Here is an 18,696-nt window from a genome sequence, read left to right as displayed (position 1 = left end):
CGCTGCGGGAAGCGGTGCGGGCTGAGGGATGTGCTGGCCGTGGCTTCCTGCAGCCCCCATTGGCCTGGAGAGGCAAACCACAGCCAGTGGGAGCTGCGATCGACCGAACCTGCGGACACGGCAGTTAAACAAACCTACCGGTCCCACCAGGGGGCTTACTCTGGCGAACCGCGTGCCAAAGGTTGCCGATCCCTGATCTAGCTTCAGCTTCCAACTATTGGATCTCATTACCTCCTTCTACTAGATTAACCAGCTGTCTATGATCAGCAGTCCTGTTAATGAGCTGGATGTTCTCTAGGGATCCTTGCGTTTAACAGAGAGCAGACTGAAATAAAAATACACTTACTGCAGCAAGGAAATTGGACCTCTATAACTGAGAGCAGAACTTGGCCCAATGATGAAGAACGATACAGCGTGGGTGAAATTCAAAAACCAGGAGGGCTGTGTCCAACTGCCACCTCTTTCCTGAATCCTGCATTTCACGTTATTATAAGAAATCTTTAGCCAATATACAATGGCAGGGTCTATTCCCCCTCAGAATGTTTTATACCACCCAGGTAGCCTATTTGATAAAGTTGGACTTTACCTTGTATCTGAAAGATCTGTTCCCAGTTGATGGTATCTGTGTTGGCCAGTAGCTCCTGGTAAGCCTGTAGATCCTTGTAGAAAACTGCATAGGCATTGGTGTAATGGTCAAGGTCGTCCATCTCATTCTGGATAGAAAAGGCATGGAATAGTTAAGAAAAATTCCTTCCTTTTTCCTGTGTCTTGGAAACCAAAGCTCACAGAGATCCGTGGCCAGAGATCCAAGGAATCGCTGGATCTTCAGGAGTTCCCTGATTAGGATATTCTTCTGTGGCACTTTCCACAGTGTATCTCAACACCAGGCATCAGAATAGAATCTATTCCTTACTCTCCCCAACCCCACAGTAACTAACAGCCGTGATGGAGGTGGACCCTCATCTTTCCAAGGCAGTCACTAAGCGAAGAGTAACCTGGGCCTAGCAGCAGTTTCCTGAAGCTTTGGGCCATTTTAATATTCTGAGAGCCTTTCCCCCAGCTGCTTCTGGACCCTCTGTCTTGTAGTGATTGGCCCAAACCAGCACTGCATAAGCAAGAGTGATTTTTTTTTGAAGTCAACGGGCATTGTGTCTGCTTCCACTGGGGATGAATTTGGCCTGATACATTTACGCCTGCAGTTGCCACTAATAAGGTGGGTTCCCAGGAATCAGCCAAGTCACCTACTCTGCAGGGTATTAGAGAGCGCAAGCCTTGCTACTCCCTTCCCACTCCACGTTGACACCAGCCGAGAAGCTAAAGAATCCATAGTCTATTTGCTCTTCTGGAGCTCAGATTATAAATGTTTTGATCTACCTCCATCTGCCGCCTGGTAATGACAACTTTGAAATCTGGCCACGAATCCACCACCACTTCCATCCTGAAGGGATTGCCTCTGTTGATATTCAGCACTGCTCCATAAACCTGCCAGATAATGTAACGTGTTCTTGTATATGAAATAGAGATTATAAATTGTTTTGTGCTTTAGAATAAGTTGTACTTTATGCCTTTACATTTGGTTAAGGTATTTGACGATGTCTTGGATATGGAATATGAAATTCAAAATGGCATGCCTGCCAAACAGCTCAACTCCACCTTTGTTTAGCTGCTTGCTAAAGTTTTCGTGCCCTTTGTAACTCTGACGGAAAAGGCAGGTAACGGTCAGCCCAATACTGGTTCAAACAGGTTCCAGCAGGGGAGCTGCCAGTTTTACCTCAAAACTTTGGCGCGCTTGTGCCTATATAAACTCTGAGCACCCACTGCCTCGTTGCTGTCTGTCCTAGAGGCAGCCACGGATCCATTGTATTTTCATGGCTACGTGGACCAGAAGACAAGCATCTGAAGACATCAGCGTTAAGAACTATGACTGTGCTACCAATCTCCGAACCCCACATTGTTTTCAGAGAAAGCAACAGTACTTCTGTACATCACTCACCCTTGGGTGATCGCAGAGCCAGGCCTCTCATTAGCATCAGTAAATCCTATTGATCTCCCACTAAACAGCGATTGAGACCCAGGGTCTATCAGTTGGCCGTGACAACGGTGTCATACCATCTACTGTCTATCGACATTTAGAAATGGTGCAGTATCTGGGATATTTTGTTTTAGCTTTATTTGTTTATTGCCAGGGTATCTGTTTGGTTGGGCCTGGGTTTTAAACCCAAACTGTCAAACCACATCTCACTGTTTCTGTTTTAAATAAAAGCTGTCATCTGTTTACTTTATCCTTTTATCTTCTTTATCCATTTGCATCACGGGATAGGGAGTTACACTATCTTTCCCTTCTACACCCCCCCCCCCCCCCCCGCAGGTGACAGATACCGGATAAGGATCCAAGATCCTGCTAATTAGCTGCAAGGTATAGCTAGCCTATACCATCCTCACCATTATAGTTAACCTTGCATGGTTAACATTAAGAACCAGAGAGACCATTTTGAGGCTTGCTATTGTGACGCCTGCCACCTTGGCTGACACATATGAGACTGAACCATGGACTCCTAGAGCTAAAAGCACAAATCCCAAGAGCTGGAGCTAAAGAATCAGGCTCTCCAACAGATCTGTGTCCTATGTTGATCAGACACAAAGGGAGGTGCATTAGACACACGCTGACTAGTGGGTTATGCTGTCATATTGGTAACCCCACTGCAATCAGATGCAGGTTCCTTGATAGCCAGTTGTAGTAGCAAAGAAGCTTCTCTCCCCCTCACCCCCCGCTCTGCCTCTATCTTGCCCAACATTCTGATTCCCCGAAGGAGACAGCACAGAAAAGAACAGATCAGATCTATTACCTTGCGTGATTCGGGGAAGTTCTGCATTAACATTTTCTCCAGCATCTGCAGTTTCGTGGAACACTTCAGCACCAGCATCTTCCCAAAGCATCTAGCAATGTCCTGGGTGGGAACAGATAGACATATATAAGGATACATATGGATAAGACATATGTGAGGGGAGTGCCCAGGCTTGGGATTTCAGCCCTGAAGCTTCTGCTGGGGCTCGGGGTGGGGGTGTCAATGTGTTGCCAGCACAGAGTGCCCGAGGACAGCAACAGCGGGTTCGTTGCCCGGTGTGTTTCGTGTCAATAAACACACCAGGTGGAGAAGCAAACAAAGTTTATTTGAGATCTCAAAGTGGTGCAAGGAGACTGGCACGTCTCAAATCAAGCACACCAACAGAAACAGCTTTTCTTCTTTTATACATTTTGCAGTCAAGCATCATCTCCCCCTCCCCTTCCCCCACTACCCCTCCCTTCCTTCCCCCATTCCTCTTTCTTTACCCCTCCCGTTCCTGGTAACAATTACTAAGCAAATAGCAATTACATTTAAGCAGTTAGATTATGTTGGCAGCTATAAGTTCAGCTCGTTAGTAACTTCTTTAAACCATTATCTTGTCCTTTTTCCCTTCAGCCAGAAACATGCAGGCCTCATTATTACCGCTTGATACCGGTGTGAGCAGGGGGTTGCACATAGATAACTGATTGCTTACATATTCCAATTGCACCTGGCTTTTGAGGTTGATTAGAGTTTAAACATGGAAGCAGTTTGGTTCACTTAGGCCTAGTGCAGGAAGGCTTCATTGACACTTGTGATTTTCCACCCTCCCGAGTTACCTAGGGTGATGCCTAGTAACGTCAACAACTGTGTCATTTTTTTCAAGTGTCTGGTGGGCATATATGGCAAACTGAATACACTAAATCCACAACTTCAAGATAAGAATACAAATATGCTAGATATGAAAGGGAAAATCTGGGAGTCATAAAGAAGCTTTGTCTTTGGAGATGCCCCATTGAAAAGGGAGATGCTGAGATGTTTCTAGTGTTGTCAGACTTTTAAAAAGAACAGAGTGAAAGGGATCAAAATGCTACTGAAGACCAAATCATTACTCATTTGTCTGGATTGTATTCCCATTATTATGGGTATTTTCCTGGTGTTTAACATGATCTCCCCATACCTATTAGATTCTTGATAACAGTTAACACCATTCCAACCTTAAGTATGGCTCAACAACATCTCATAGAATTGTCAAGTGATCACCATGCTGAAGACCAAGTTTCATATCTAAAATACCAGGAATTCTAGATTTCTGTTAAAGAAGAGGATGAAGAACTCAGTGATGAAGCTATGAACGTGCTGCTTCCATTCACTTCAAGTTATCTCTGTCTGGGTTTTCAGCGATGATTTCTGTGAAAATTAAGCACAAGAGTATTTAAACTTGGAAAATTACTTACATCTGCAGCTATCAGAAATTCAGCCAAACATTGTGCAACTATGCAATTTGTCAAGTATCAGAGGGGTAGCTGTGTTAGTCTGGATCTGTAAAAAGCGACAGAGTCCTGTGGCACCTTATAGACTAACAGACGTATTGGAGCATAAGCTTTCGTGGGTAAATACCCACTTCGTCAGACGCATGTAGTGGAAATTTCCAGAGGCAGGTATAAATATGCAGGCAAGAATCAGTCTAGAGATAATGAGGTTAATTCAGTCAGGGAGGATGAGGCCGTCTTCTAGCAGTTGTGGTGTGAACACCAAGGGAGGAGAAACTGCTTTTGTAGTTGGCTAGCCATTCACAGTCTTTGTTTAATCCTGAGCTGATGGTGTCAAATTTGCAAATGAACTGAAGCTCAGCAGTTTCTCTTTGAAGTCTAGTCCTGAAGGGTTGTGGGGTTTTTTGTTTTTTTTTGCTGTAGGATGGCTACCTTTTAAATCTGCTGTGTGTCCAGGGAGGTTGAAGTGTTCTCCTACAGGTTTTTGTATATTGCCATTCCTAATATCTGACTTGTGTCCGTTTATCCTTTTACGAAGGGACTGTCCAGTTTGGCCCATGTACATAGCAGAGAGACATTGCTGGCACATGATGGCATATATTACATTGGTGGACCTGCAGGTGAATGAACTGGTGATGTTGTGGCTGATCCGGTTAGGTCCTGTGATGGTGTCGCTGGTGTAGATATGTGGGCAGAGTTGGCATCAAGGTTTATTGCATGGATTGGTTCCTGAGTTAGAGTTACTATGGTGCAGTGTGTGGTTGCTGGTGAGAATATGCTTAAGGTTGGCGGGTTGTCTGTGGGTGAGGACTGGCCTGCCTCCCAAGGCCTGTGAAAGCGAGAGATCGTTGTCCAGGATGGGCTGTAGATCACTGATGATGCATTGGAGAGGTTTTAGCTGAGGGCTGTAGGCGATGGTCAGTGGTGTTCTGTTTTCTTTCTTGGGCTTGTCTTGCAGCCGGAGGCTTCTGGGTACACGTCTGGCTCTGTTGATTTGTTTCCTTATTTCCTTGGTGAAGACAGGGCTTTGGAGCAGAGCACGGAGCAACTCCGGAGCAGTGGAGCTGCAGATTTTTGCCTGGAGCTGGAGCGGAGTCAGAGCCCAGCTCCAAAGCCCTGGGTGAAAATCTTGTAGATGTTAGCCTCTGTCTGAGGGGTTGGAGCAAATGCGGTTGTACCTCAGCGCTTGGCTGTAGATGATGGATCGTGTGGTGTGTCCTGCACGTCCACCAATGTAATATACGCCATCATGTAATATACCACCCCCCACCCCGGCCCCTCTCCTGAATGCGGAGCTTCTAGACAGGCAGAGCTCGGTCTTTGCCCCCCTCGTCCCTGGGATGACAGTTCCTGTCCTCTGCCATCTTCCTTCCTATAGCTCCCCGGGGGCCAGACATCCAGTCCCCGACATGGCTTCTTGTCTTTCCTCCCAGACCGCTACTGGGCAGCATCTCTCGCTTCCCACCAGGACCAAGGTGCTTCTCCAGAGTGCGGTGCAGGATCCACCACTGAAACACAAGCCCTGGCAGCGGGACCAGCTGTGGCCAGTTCCCTCCCCTTGGAGGGATGGCCCCAGGGTCCCTGGCTGCCCCGGCAGCCCACCCCTCTCCATGGAGTCCGGAAAGTCCCTTCGCTGCGTCCCCAGCAAAACTGTCATCTTCGAATAAGTCAGAAGGTGGAGCCCATAAAAGTAGCAAGGGAGCCCAGCCCCCTAATCCTCCCTATAATTCACCATTGGTGGCTCTTACATGCTCAAAGAGAAATCTGGCACCAATACCTGGCGAGGTTTCCCCTGCCCAGCGTTGCTACCGGGGTTGGGTCACAAGGGCTTCCCCCACCCCGCCTACCCATCAGTCAGGGCTCTGGGCTTCCGCCACCCGGCAGCAGATTTTTTTCCAAGGCCCCCCATTGGTTGGGATCCCCAGGCATGGGCCCCATCGGCCCAGTGGCTAATCCACCACTGCCTGAGCGCGCCACACACTCGCTCCTCCCGCCCCAGTGCCTCCTGCAGGCTGTAGAACAGCTGATTGCAAAGGGTGGGAGGCGCTGAGAAAAAGGGGGGAGCTGATAGGGAGGCTGCAGCTCTGGAGCACCCACGGAGTTGGCACCTATGGTCGTGCTGGTGGCTAAGTGGCACTAGACGTGAAAGAAAGCAGAGTCAAATGTGGTAAAAATCTTAAATGAAACAAACTATACCACAAAATCTCTATGGATAGAAATTCCATGCTTGAATAATCAGAGCATAGCTGTAGAAATGTACTACCAACCACCTGACCCAGATGGTGATGGTAAAATGGGCTGGGAAATTACAGAGGCTATAAAAATAGAAAACTTAAAAATAAGAGGGGATTTCAGCTATCCCCATATTGACTAGTGTCCTGGGTACATGCACTTCAGGACGAGATACAGTGAGTGTGTTTCTAGGTACCATAAATGACTTTTTCTTGGAGATTTAGATTTAGGACTAAATCAAGAAGAACTCTAAGTGAGTAATTGTGACTATACAGGGATCGGCAACATTTGGCACGTGGCTCGCCAGGGTAAGCACCCTGGCGGACCGGGCCAGTTTGTTTACCTGCCGCATCCGCAGGTTTGGCCGATCACGGCTCCCACTGGCCACAGTCTGCTGTCCCAGGCCAATGGGAGCTGCAGGAAGCCCCTTACACTGGCGAGCGGCGTGCCAAAGGTTGCCAATCCCTGATATATATAATTATATATCACTCCTTGTGAGGGGGAAAACACCAAAAAAGCCCACCACAGTATCATTTAACTTCAGAAAGGGAACTACACAAAAATGAAGAAACTAGTTAAATGGAAATTAAAAGGTACAGTCACAAAAGTGAAATGCCTACAAGCTGCATGGAAACTTTTAAAAAGCACCATAATAGACACTCAAATTAAATGTATACTCCACATCAAAAAAACATAGTAAGATGACCAAAAAAAGTGTGATCATGGCTGCGATGGGTTTCTCTCTGGGTGCCACCTGGAACTGGGGTACCACTGAGCCCCCCTGACCCACCAGCCTGGGCTCCCTTTACACTGTACTGCTGTGACAGGCTGCCAAGCCCGCTCCAGGCTCCAGCCTACACTTTCACCAGCACACATACAGGTAGGGACACATTCAGACGCTCTGACCAGCTACTGCATGGGAAGGCTCCAGTTAGGATACTTCCCAGCTACTCAGGCATGCACACCTCTAGAGTGTAAATCCACATTAGACTGTCTTGCATTGCACAAGGAATGGTACAGCATAAGCTCATGAAATTCGCCCCCTCCCTCCATGTGGAGAGGAATATACAACAGCTTTCTGCCCCGAGTTATGGCTTCCATACTCTGGCTTTAGATAAAGCAAAAACAAGTTTATTAACTACAAAAGATAGATTTAAAGTGATTATAAGGGATAGCAAACAGATCAAAGCAGATTACCTAGCAAATAAACAAAAATGCAAATTAAGCTTAATATACTACATAGATCGGATATGAATAGCAAATCCTCACCCAAAGGGATGATATAAGCAGGCTGCAGATTCCTAAGGGGCAAGCTGCACTGGCTTGCAGCTTAGAATCCCCAGGTGTTCCATTCACAGGCTAAAAATCCCTTTAGCCTGGGTCCAGCACTTCCCCTAGTTCAGTCTTTGTTCCTCAGGTGTTTCCAGGAGTTTCTTTGGGTGGGGAGTCCGTGAAGAACCACAATGATGTGACTCCCCTGCCTTATATAGCTTTTGCATATGGCAGGAACACTTTGTTTCAAAGCTTGGTTCCCATGCCAGTCAGTGGAAAAATACTGACATCCCAAGATGGAGTCCAAACCAGGTGACATGGTCACATGTCCCTGTAGTGTCACAGCAGCCATTTCTCAGAGGCTGTCTGTAGCATCCTCAGGAAGGCTCCCCAGAAGAAGCTTATCTCCCACCTAAATCCTATTGTTCTCCCAATAGGCCATTCCACTGAATAGGCCCTTCCCCACCCACTGTCTAGAATGAAAACATCTTGTCTAGTGGGCGTTGCCCAGGTGTAAGCACATTTGAAATACAGATACATAGTCAATATTTCTAACTTCAGATACAAAAATGATACATGCATACAAATAATCATATTCAGCAAAACAACCTTTTGAATGACACCTCACATTACTTACCTTGCATAAAATACATTAGGATTATGTCAAAATCGTATCATAATATCACCATGAAGAATATGGGGTGCAGTGTCACAATGGCTAAACACCAAAAATAAAAGAAGCAGTGAGAGGCAAAAAGGCATCCTCTAAAAATTTTAAGTCTAATCCTACTGAGGAAAATAGAAAGGAGCATAAACTCTGGCAACTCGAGTATAAAAGTATAATTAGGCAGGCCAAAAAAGAATTTGAAGAGCAGCTAGCCAAAGACAGAAAAACTAACAGCAAAAACAATTTTAAGTACCTCAGAAGCAGGAAATCTGCCAAACAATCAGTGGAGCCACTGGACAATCGAGTTGCTAACTGAGCACTCAAGGAAGGTAAGGCCATTGCAGAGAAGCTAAATAAATTTTTTGCATCAGCCTTCGCTGCAGGGGATGTGAGGGAGGTTCTTACGCCTGAGCCATTCTTTGTAGGTGATAAATCTAAGGAACTGTCCCAGATTGAGGTGTCATTCGAGAAGGTTTTGGAACAATTGGTAAATTAAACAGTAATAAGTCCCCAGAACCAGACAGTATTAATCCAAGAGTTCTGAAGGAACTCAAATCTGAAATTGCAGAACTACGAACTGGTATGTAACCTATCATTTAAATCCGCTTTAATGGATGCCTGCAGGCTAGCTAATGTGACACTGTGACAGGTTGGGGCACAGAGACCCCCTTGGGACTGTCACCTGATGTGCTGAGACTACATGTGAGCCTGTTTTCTCTGCCAGTTTGCTAACAGTATGCAGATAGCAATATTTGTTAAAGTGTAGGTGTTTGGGCATTTAGCCACCAATGTCATGAGGCAGTGTGTCTTAGTTTCTCCTTCCACACAGCAGTGGAGGCCTGTTATGCTTTTGCTGCTGTGCCAAGCTTCCAGCCTGCTTACAGGTATAAGCTGAAAAGCAACGTGCTTGCGGGACTGTTTTGTCACCATCCCTAGCATGTACATAAGTTTTCCCCAGTATTATACATCTTTAAAGGGTTTACCATTAGTATTAACTTCTTTGTCTTGACCCACAGATGAAGAAGCAAGAGAGACAAGATTAACAGCAAATCTACAGCGGACAGGCTCTGTTCACACAATTTAGCTTGTTCAGTGTCTATTGCATTTCCCAATTCCTTTGTATACCATGGTAGGAGTTTAGACACAGAGTCTCCTCTCTTTTTGGAGGAGGCTCTCAATTCAAGCATGTGTTTGAGGCTTTGGCAAGGAAAGGGTGCACTGCAGCCATGCCTGCCCTCAGCCCCTCCCTCTGGGATTTCTTTGGGTTGGACCCCACCCCCTTGTGAAGCTTCCAAAATGCAAAGTTTTTCTTCACCCAGCCTTGAAGAGACCGTGTTATCTTTTACAAGCATAACAGGAATAACATTCTTTAATCAGACTTGTGTCTGAAGTGGGCATTCATCCACGAAAGCTTATGCTCTAATACTTCTGTTAGTCTTAAAGGTGCCACAGGACCCTCTGTTGCTTTTTACAGATTCAGACTAACATGGCTACCCCTCTGATTCTTTAATGGAGTGCTTTGGATTGGTAAGATCCCCCTGGTCACTCCACTCTCTGTTCCCAACAGTCAGCTGGGTGGACTCTCCCCTCCAGGAGATCTGACCCCCAGTCTTTCCTTAAAACCTGATCCACAGGTGAGAAGTCTGGCATTTCAGATGCAGATTCTTCACTCTCCTGGGGAAAAGCCTCCCTCCAAAAGGTGGGCAGACCCTCCTGACCCTCCTCACCTTCCATCAGGACTTCCCTCTCTGGGCTCCCCTCTGAGGGGGACACTCCTGTGTCCCCCAGAAGGGAAGGTGACCCTGATCCAGCTGTAGGCTCACAGCTATCAGCTATGACAGACCCTTCACTGGCCAGCAAAATCCCCCACCTCTTTCACTTGGGTTGGGCTTGCTTCCAGCTCCAGAGTCCTCGGGGTTTGTTCCCACTGCAGCAGTCGCCAGGACCCCAACTTCCATCTCTGGGGTGCATGTCTCTGTGCACCCCAGGGCAGGACCTGTCCCCTGCAGACCTGTAACTTCCTGGCAGTCAGCAGCTGGGAAGACCTCCCTGTTACAAGGTGGAAAATTCCCCTCCCCCAGGAAGATGATCACTGGACAGGCGCTGGCTCCATCCAGCCCCTCCAGCAGGGACTTGCCTTGAACCCCAGAGCTACAGGAACTGGTTACAACCGTCTCTGCTGCTACTGAGGAATTAAAGAGACACTCTCCTATTTCCCCAGCAGCACTTGTGACTTTACCCTCCCCTCTAGGGCTCTCGGACAAAATGGAGAGGCTCCCAGAGCCTTTCATATTATCTCTCTTGTGGGTGGAAACCCCTTTTGTTCTTCTGTGCAAAATCTCAGCAACAAGATGGAGTTTGTAGCCACCTGGGCAAGTCATTTGTCTATGAATGATTCAGCTTTTTGTAGGCCGATGCCATTGTTTACAGGTTAGTTTGAACATTCCCAGGAAAGCTCAGATGTGGATTGGCATCTCCCAAATTCCATTGTCAGTTAAGTATTTCTTCATTGGGCACTTACTGAGAATAGTCCTTTCTCAACAAGCTGACCAAATGCTTCACTGAGGATACTTAGAATCAAACACATTGAGATACAAGCATATAGCCAATATTCATAACTGCTAATACAAAAATGATACACACATACAGACAGCATAATCATAACCAGCAAACTACAACCTTCCCATAGATACCCCACTTGACTGCCTCTGTACAAGACCTGGTGCAACCATAGGTCTCTGGTTGCAACAATGGTCTATACAGTCACAGTTCATGTCAATAACATCACAGACAGCAATTTTTTTTTAAAAGGTTCTAGAGGCGATCCTGGCAATTACAGGTCGGTAAGCCTCACTTCAGTACCAGGCAAATTTGTTGAAACTACAGTAAAGAACAGAATTATCAGACCTACATGAACACGATATGTTGGGGAAGCGTCAACATGTCTTTTATAATCATACCTTGCCAGTGTATTAGAATTATTTGAGGGGGCAAACAAATGTGTGGACAAGGATGATCCGGTGGATATAGTGTACTTGAACTTTCACAAAGCCTTTGACAAGGTCTCTCACCAAATGCTCTTAAGCAAAGTATGCAGTCATGGGATAAGAGGGAAGGTCCTTTCATGGATCAGTAGCTGGTTAAAAGACAGGAAACAAAGGGTACAAATAAATGGTCTGTTTCCAGAATGGAGAGAGGTAAATAATGGTGTCCCCTAGGGATGTGTACTGGGTCCAGTGTTGTTCAACATATTCATAAATTATCTGGAAAGGGGTAAACAGTGAAGTGGCAAAATTTGCAGACGATACAAAATTACCCAAGATAGTTAAATCCAAAGCAGACTGTGAAGAGTTACAAAGGGATCTCACAAAACTGACTGACTGGGCAACGAACTGGCAGATAAAATTCAACGTTGATAAATGCAAAGCAATGCACATTGGAAAACATAAGCCAAACCATACATACAAATGATGGGATCTAAATTAGGTATTATCGTTCAAGGAAGTAATCTTGGAGTCATTGTGGATAGTTCTCTGAAAACATCCACTCAATGTGCAGTGGCACTCAAAACTATTAAGAGCCATTTGGAAAGGATAAATAATAAGAAAAATATCATAATGCCACTCTATAAATTCATGGGATGCCTACAGCTTGAATAATGTGCGACGTTCTGGTTACCCTATCTCAAAAAAAAAAAAAAAAAAAAAAACCCCACACATTAGAACTGGAAAAGTACATAGAAGGGCAACAAAAATGAACCAGGGCCAGGTTCAATATCTAGGGGCTCCTTTCCATCGATACAACACAGAACTGGCTCAAGACCCACCCAGTACCTGGGAAAATTACACACCACCCCTGGGCACCTCTGAGAGACAATACTTCCCCGCTCACAAGCATAGAGTCTGAGTGTAGAAAAGAAACTTTTAATAAAAGGAGGGAAGTAACTCGGCATTAATTTGGGAAAACACCGCAAACAGGGTTCATAAACATAAACCATGAGCAAAAGACCCCACCCCCGAATAATTTGGGCAGTGTCCTTATCCCCTCAGGTTCCTAAGTCCAGCAACCCAAAAGTCTCTTTAATGTGCCCATCCCTTCTCTGCACCCCACTCACAGTTGCTGTCCTTGGTCAGTGCAGACCCAGAGTTCAGAGGTTCATCTGCAGAGTTTACCTCCCACCCTATGTGGAGGTAAGGAGACACCTTACTTGCTCCGCTGCTCAGGCACTCACCCGCCACCTCTCTCCACCAGCCGCCTTGCTTGGCTGCTTACTGCCCCTCTCTGTCAGTCACCCTGATGGCTGCTCACTGCGCCTCTCTGCCTCCCCAGCCACTCGTTCACTAGCTGACTGTCAGTCACCTTCTGCTGCTACCTGCCTCTCTACTGTGACCTCTCCACATCAGCCTCTTAGTGATTTTCAGCTCTTTGGAGGCTAGGCAGAGACACTGCCCCCTCAAGTGATTTCAGCCCTCAGTGATTCTTTTTTAGCTTTTAGCAGTCTGGGCAGAAATAAAGTCCCACAACTGATTTCAGCTCTGAGTGAGCATTTAAAATAGCAAAAGAGGCTCCTAAGGAAGCCTCTTGAATGCTTTCTTTGAGCAGTGGGGAGGAACAGATCAAATCAGTCTAGAGAGGATCCACAATCTCCTGGCTAGAATACCTATCCCCACCCCCTCTCACTTTCACAGGGCTCTGGCATTCGAGTCCCTGGCTTAATGAGATCCATTCAGCTGAAGGTGACCCCCCTCATTTGGGACAGGTTCAGCACAGTCCTGCTTTCCTGTATTCCTACAATAATTAAAACATTGGTAACAGCATTTCACTATCCCTGTGTTCAGTACTAAAGTGATTTGTAACCCAACACCAGCCAAAGTTGATTATTTTGAGCAAAACACTGCTCCATTTATTGGATATCTAAGCAGAGCAGGAGCAAACTGTATTTACATAAACACACCCAAAGTCTCTCCCCTTCCCAGCTAGCTGTCAGAGAAGCATTCATTCAGACCCCACATATCAGGGGAGATTATTTGAAAAATAAACAATACAGAAAATTTGAGGCGTCAGTTATTGGTCATTGGGGGTAACATACAAAGTATAGGGGGTGTCATAACTATAAAGGGAAGGGTAACAGCTGTCCTGTGTACAGTACTATAAAATCCCTCCTGGCCAGAGACTCCAAAATCCTTTTCCCTGTAAAGGGTTAAGAAGCTCAGGTAACCTGGCTGGCATCTGACCCAAAGGACCAATAAGGGGACAAGATACTTTCAAATCTTGGGGGGGGGGGGCGGGAAGGCTTTTGTTTGTGCTCTTTGTTTGGGAGTTGGTTCGCTCTTGGGACTGAGAGGGACCAGACATCAATCCAGGTTCTCCACATCTTTCTAAACAAGTCTCTCCTATTTCAAACTTGTAAATAAATAGCCAGGCAAGGCGTGTTAGTTTTCCTTTGTTTTCTTAACTTGTAAATGTACCTTTTACTAGAGTGTTTATCTCTGTTTGCTGTACTTTGAACCTGAGACTAGAGGGAGGTCCTCTGAGCTCTTTAAGTTTGATTACCCTGTAAAGTTATTTTCCATACTGATTTTACAGAGATGATTTTTACCTTTTTCTTTAATTAAAAGCCTTCTTTTTAAGAACCTGATTGATTTTTCCTTGTTTTTAGATCCAAGGGGGTTGGATCTATATTCACCAGGAGTTGGTGAAAGGGAGGAGGGGGGGTGGTTAATTTCTCCTTGTTTTAAGATCCCAGGGGGGTTGGAACTGTATTCACCAGGGAATTGGTGAAAGGTTTCTCAAGGCTTCCCAAGGAAGGGAATCCATTTGGGAATGGTGGCAGCGGACCAGATCTAAGCTGGTAGTTAAGCTTAGAAGTCTTCATGCAGGCCCCCACGTTTGTACCCTAAAGTTCAGAGTGGGGAAGCAGCCTTGACAGGGGGGATGTTAGTATTTTGGGGTTGGGCAGCACATATAATATATAGAGACTGCAATGTCCCCAATGGGGGGAGTAACCAGTGGGCGGGATCAGGAAACAGCCGATAAGCGGTGAGGGTCTATCATCCATAAGACTGGGACTTGTCAGCTTGGAAAAGAGATGACTAATGGGGGATATGACTGAGGTCTATTCCAATTAGATAAGTTCATGGCAGACAGGTCCATCAGTGGCTATTAGCCAAAATGGGCAGGGATGAAACCCTCTGACTGCCAGAAGCTCAGAGTGGACGACAGAGAATGGAGCACTCAGTGATTGCCTGTTCTGTTCATTCCCTCTGAAGCATTGTCAGAGGACAGGATATTGGGCTAGATGAACCATTGGTCTGACCCAGTATAGCTGTTCTTATTACTTAAATCAGAGAATTGCAAGTCCAGTAATTGATAATAGCATTCCAAAAAGCCCTGGGAATCACCAGTTTTTGTATGAGAATCATTTTGGGATTAGAATATTTTTCAATAAAGTAGATTTAGTGCTTGATTTGGGTGAAGAGAGGACAGATGTTGCAGTGGTTAGGGCATAAACTTGGGATTTTGGGAAGACCAGTTTTTAATTCCCTGTTCCACTACAGACTTCCTGTGTGACCTTGGGCAAGTCACTTACATCTGGTCTACACTAAAAAGTTTGGTTGACACAGCTACGTTGTTCAGGGCTGTGAAAAATCCACATGCCTGACTGACATCGTTAAGCCAAACTAACCTCTGGCGCAGACAGCACTAGTTGAATGGAAAAATTCTTCCATTGAACCTAGTTACTGCCTCTCAGGGAGGTGGATTACCTTTACTGACAGGAGAACCTCTCCCATAGGAGCAGTAGTGTCCACACTTGATGCTGTAGTGCTTTAAGTGTAGAGAAGCTCTTAGTCTCTGTGTGCCTCAGTTTCCCATCTGTAAAATGGGGATAATAGCCCTGTTCTACCTCACAGGGGTATTTTGAGGATAAACACAGTAAAGACTGAGGTGCTCACATACTATAATAATGGGGGCTATACAATATACACTGTAAATTAACAGCCCTGTAAAGAGGAGCTTCTGTTATCCACAGAACAGGTACAACAGCTGCAGTGTAGGTGACTCCACACCACCCTGCCAATGCATTTTTCCCCCCAATATGGAAAGCTGCACATCTCAGGCCAAGAGGGCAGTTCAGGCTGTACACACAGTCAATCCTTGGCCTTGGGTCAGTAATAGATTTTCACAGCACAACATACTGTGGTCATTTGCTATGGGCAATAACTAGAACACATTTTTTCTGATGCGTTTTGGTTTTGCTAGTATCCATCAACCCATGGTCATATTTAGCTGATTTCCCAATAGGACCTACTCCAGTGGGTCTTAAATCACTTCGCTCAGGGGCTATTATTCTAAATATAATGGGTCAAATCCTGCCTTCTGTGGGGCTTTAGTTACTTCAATGGACTGGTCAATGAGGAATTTGTCCCAGTCTCTTGCATTTTGAAACATGACATTCCCTCCCAACCTTGCTTTAAAATTCAAACACTTCTCTGTCCAATTCCCCATCAGCAAGGGTGCACCTAACAAAAATCAACCTACATTTGGCACTAATTGGCCCTCTTGTTGGCCTTCTCAGAAGAGAAGCCAAGGGCTAAATGAGCTACAGCAATGGCTCTCACCCTTTTCAGGCTACTGTACCCCTTTCAAGAGTCTGATTTGTCTTGTGTACCCCCAAGTTTCACCTCACTTAAAAAGTTACAAAATCAGACATACACATACAAAAGTGTCACCGCACACTGTTACTAACCCATTGCTTACTTTCTCATTTTTAATGTAATTATAAAATAAATCAATTGAAATATAAATATTGTACTTACATTTCAATGTATAGTATACAGAGCAGTATAAACAAGTCGTTGTCTATGAAATTTTAGTTTGTACTGACTTCACTGCTGCTTTTGATGTAGTGTATTGTAAAAGTAGGCAAATATCTAGATGAGTTGATGTGCCCCTGGAAGACCTCTGAGTAGCCCCAAAAGTACACATACCCCTGGTTGAGAACCACTGAGCTACAGCACTGACCTATGCTCTTACATAGAAAGGTCATCTGCCTTTCCAGGTCAGTGTTGAGGCATATTAACAAACAAACCAGTGTGGGGAATCTTACACTGCCTCACATGTCCTCTAAATAAGTAGCAAAAAGGCATCTACCAGTGTCCAAAGCTGTTGACACAGCATTAAAACCTTCACATTCAAGAACTCCATTCAAAATAAACCATTAAAGTCTAACCGTTTTCTTTCTTGTCCTCTTTGTGCATGTTCCTGTCTGTATATGGTGCTAAGTGTAACTGTGCATCTTTCTTTATAGGGGCTTAGTGTCTATTCATCATTTCCCCATCTTTAGCATGTAAACTGCCTCTGTAGCAAGATGCATCTCCCTCTATATTAGCACAATTTTGATATACAACTGGCTATATAGCTGCCTCTATATAAGGACAATTTTGTGTAGATATATGCCATGAAATACACCTATATTGATGCAAACATTGCATAGGTAGAACACCTACCTGCTGTCAATATTGCAGCTTGTCATTCAAGGTTGCCATTATCAGCTTCGTGCTAAGAGGTAGCAGTGGTCTCTTCAATGTGGAGAATGACAGAAGTAATGAGTTTGACCATGGAATGCTCCAAAGAGATTTTTTATTCCTTCTTATTGAAGAACAGGGAAAGAAAACGAAGAGAAGAATCACACCTTCAGATGGGAGGGGCTCGCAAGGCAAGGGGAAAAAAGACGCTTTAAGAGGCAGGTCAAAGAACGTAAGGCATCAGCCGGAGGCCTCATACTTTCACAATGAGGCATTCAATCTTGCCGTGTTGATATCGTTTAATCATCTGCTTTGTACATAATTTGCATAGCCTGAACATTAATAGAACAGACATGTTTCAAACAGTTCTGTCAATCTTCACACCCTGTAGGAATGAACAACCTGAACTAAACTGAGAGACATTCTTCTGCCACAGAGGAAATTGATCCAGCTGGGCAACGAAAGAAAAGCGATGTGGAGAGACAGAATTCCAGTCCCTTAAACCTCTTCATCTTCTCTTCAGTGCTACTCTGTGCTTTATCACCTCTTTATTGGGGCCTGACTCAGCCAATAGCACTAGGCAAAAGAGTGTAGAAGGGTGTGTGTATGTGCTAGAGAAAGGAATGCTCCCCATGGGAGTGCATGTGCAGGAAGAGGTCTCGGGTGTATAGAGATTCCCTGTTAGAGGGCTTTCCCTTCACCCTCTCTTCTGGTTCTTGTCACGCAGGCAGAAAGCAGAAAACCAGAAGTCCAAAGTGCAGACGATTCAATGTTTATTGGGGTTAGTTCCAAACAAGCATATCCCTAGCTTTACACACCAGCAGAGTTTGTTTCACAGTATTCTGTTCCCAGCTCCAACACTGCAGAGCATTTACCCCATGTCCCCCTTTCCTATTCCCACCTCATCCTTCTTAGCAGGCCCAAATACACCTGCAATGCACACCCACAGTCCCACCCCTTACAACATAGGGTCATGTTCCATTTTGGGTCTGGGGTCTTCTACCCCTTTTGTACCCCATGGGAGGGGTAAAGAGTGAGGTTGTGCTCTGGTCAGGGATGCACATTTCTTTGGTCTTTTATACTCCCCCCCCCCCCCCCCCAGCCCTTGGCACCTCCCAACTGGTTGCTTGACTTTGCCTCAACCCCTATCTCAAGGCAATCTTAAACTGTGCTCTCAAGTAACACTTTAACGGCTCATATCTGTTCCCATTGTACTAACAACTCCAGCTGACTAGGCAGAAGCAACATCATAGTGTCTTTGTCCCTTATTTACACATTTTAGTATAAGAGTATAACTCAAAATTCTATCCCAGGCTAACAGAGTGCCCCCCTTAACCACCATAGTATACATTGGTAAATTAGCACACTTAACAATAGGCCAATAGCCACAATAATCCAGTCATATTGTCAGCCCTGACCATCGTAATATAGTCCAACATCTGGGCCACCACCAGAAACATTGCTTCTCCTCTTTTGAGAGGGGTAAGATCCTTTTAACACCCTTCTGGAGAATATATTTTTAATGTGTCCAATTGGTGGCAGTTGCATCAAGCTGCTCCTGCAGGTTTTGCTTGCCTTTGTCTATTTCATGAGTCCATTGAATGGCCACAAAGAAATGGGGTATTGTCCAAACCAGCTCGACCACTTGGTATGGAAGCAGGTAGTATGCACTGCTTAGATTG

General features: G+C 45.3%; 1 protein-coding gene across 8 annotated transcripts in view; it reads right to left on the bottom strand.

Annotated features, from left to right (window-relative positions):
- The window catches only part of LOC128834327 (cytochrome P450 2K1-like), a 57,711-nt gene extending 40,470 nt beyond the window's left edge, over positions 1 to 17,241 (bottom strand). The window contains exons 1-6 of one of the 8 annotated variants that reach the window (XM_054022942.1): positions 12,721 to 12,817; positions 11,450 to 11,625; positions 4,006 to 4,235; positions 2,847 to 2,948; positions 1,375 to 1,482; positions 587 to 713 (exon numbers count right to left, since the gene is read on the bottom strand). In XM_054022942.1, the coding sequence (XP_053878917.1) occupies positions 587 to 713; positions 1,375 to 1,482; positions 2,847 to 2,924 (313 nt within the window). In that variant the 5' untranslated portion in view covers positions 2,925 to 2,948; positions 4,006 to 4,235; positions 11,450 to 11,625; positions 12,721 to 12,817. Of the gene's footprint in view, positions 1 to 346; positions 435 to 586; positions 714 to 1,374; positions 1,483 to 2,846; positions 3,206 to 4,005; positions 4,236 to 11,449; positions 11,626 to 12,603; positions 12,688 to 12,720; positions 12,818 to 16,996 lie in introns of those variants that run through there. The other 7 variants (XM_054022939.1, XM_054022941.1, XM_054022943.1 and 4 more) reach the window with 7 other exon arrangements.
- Between the last annotated feature and the right edge of the window lie 1,455 nt (positions 17,242 to 18,696).

This window comes from Malaclemys terrapin, chromosome 3 (genome assembly GCF_027887155.1).
Source record: "Malaclemys terrapin pileata isolate rMalTer1 chromosome 3, rMalTer1.hap1, whole genome shotgun sequence".
NCBI classification, from domain to species: domain Eukaryota; kingdom Metazoa; phylum Chordata; order Testudines; family Emydidae; genus Malaclemys; species Malaclemys terrapin.
This window is presented reverse-complemented; position numbering and strand designations above follow the sequence as displayed.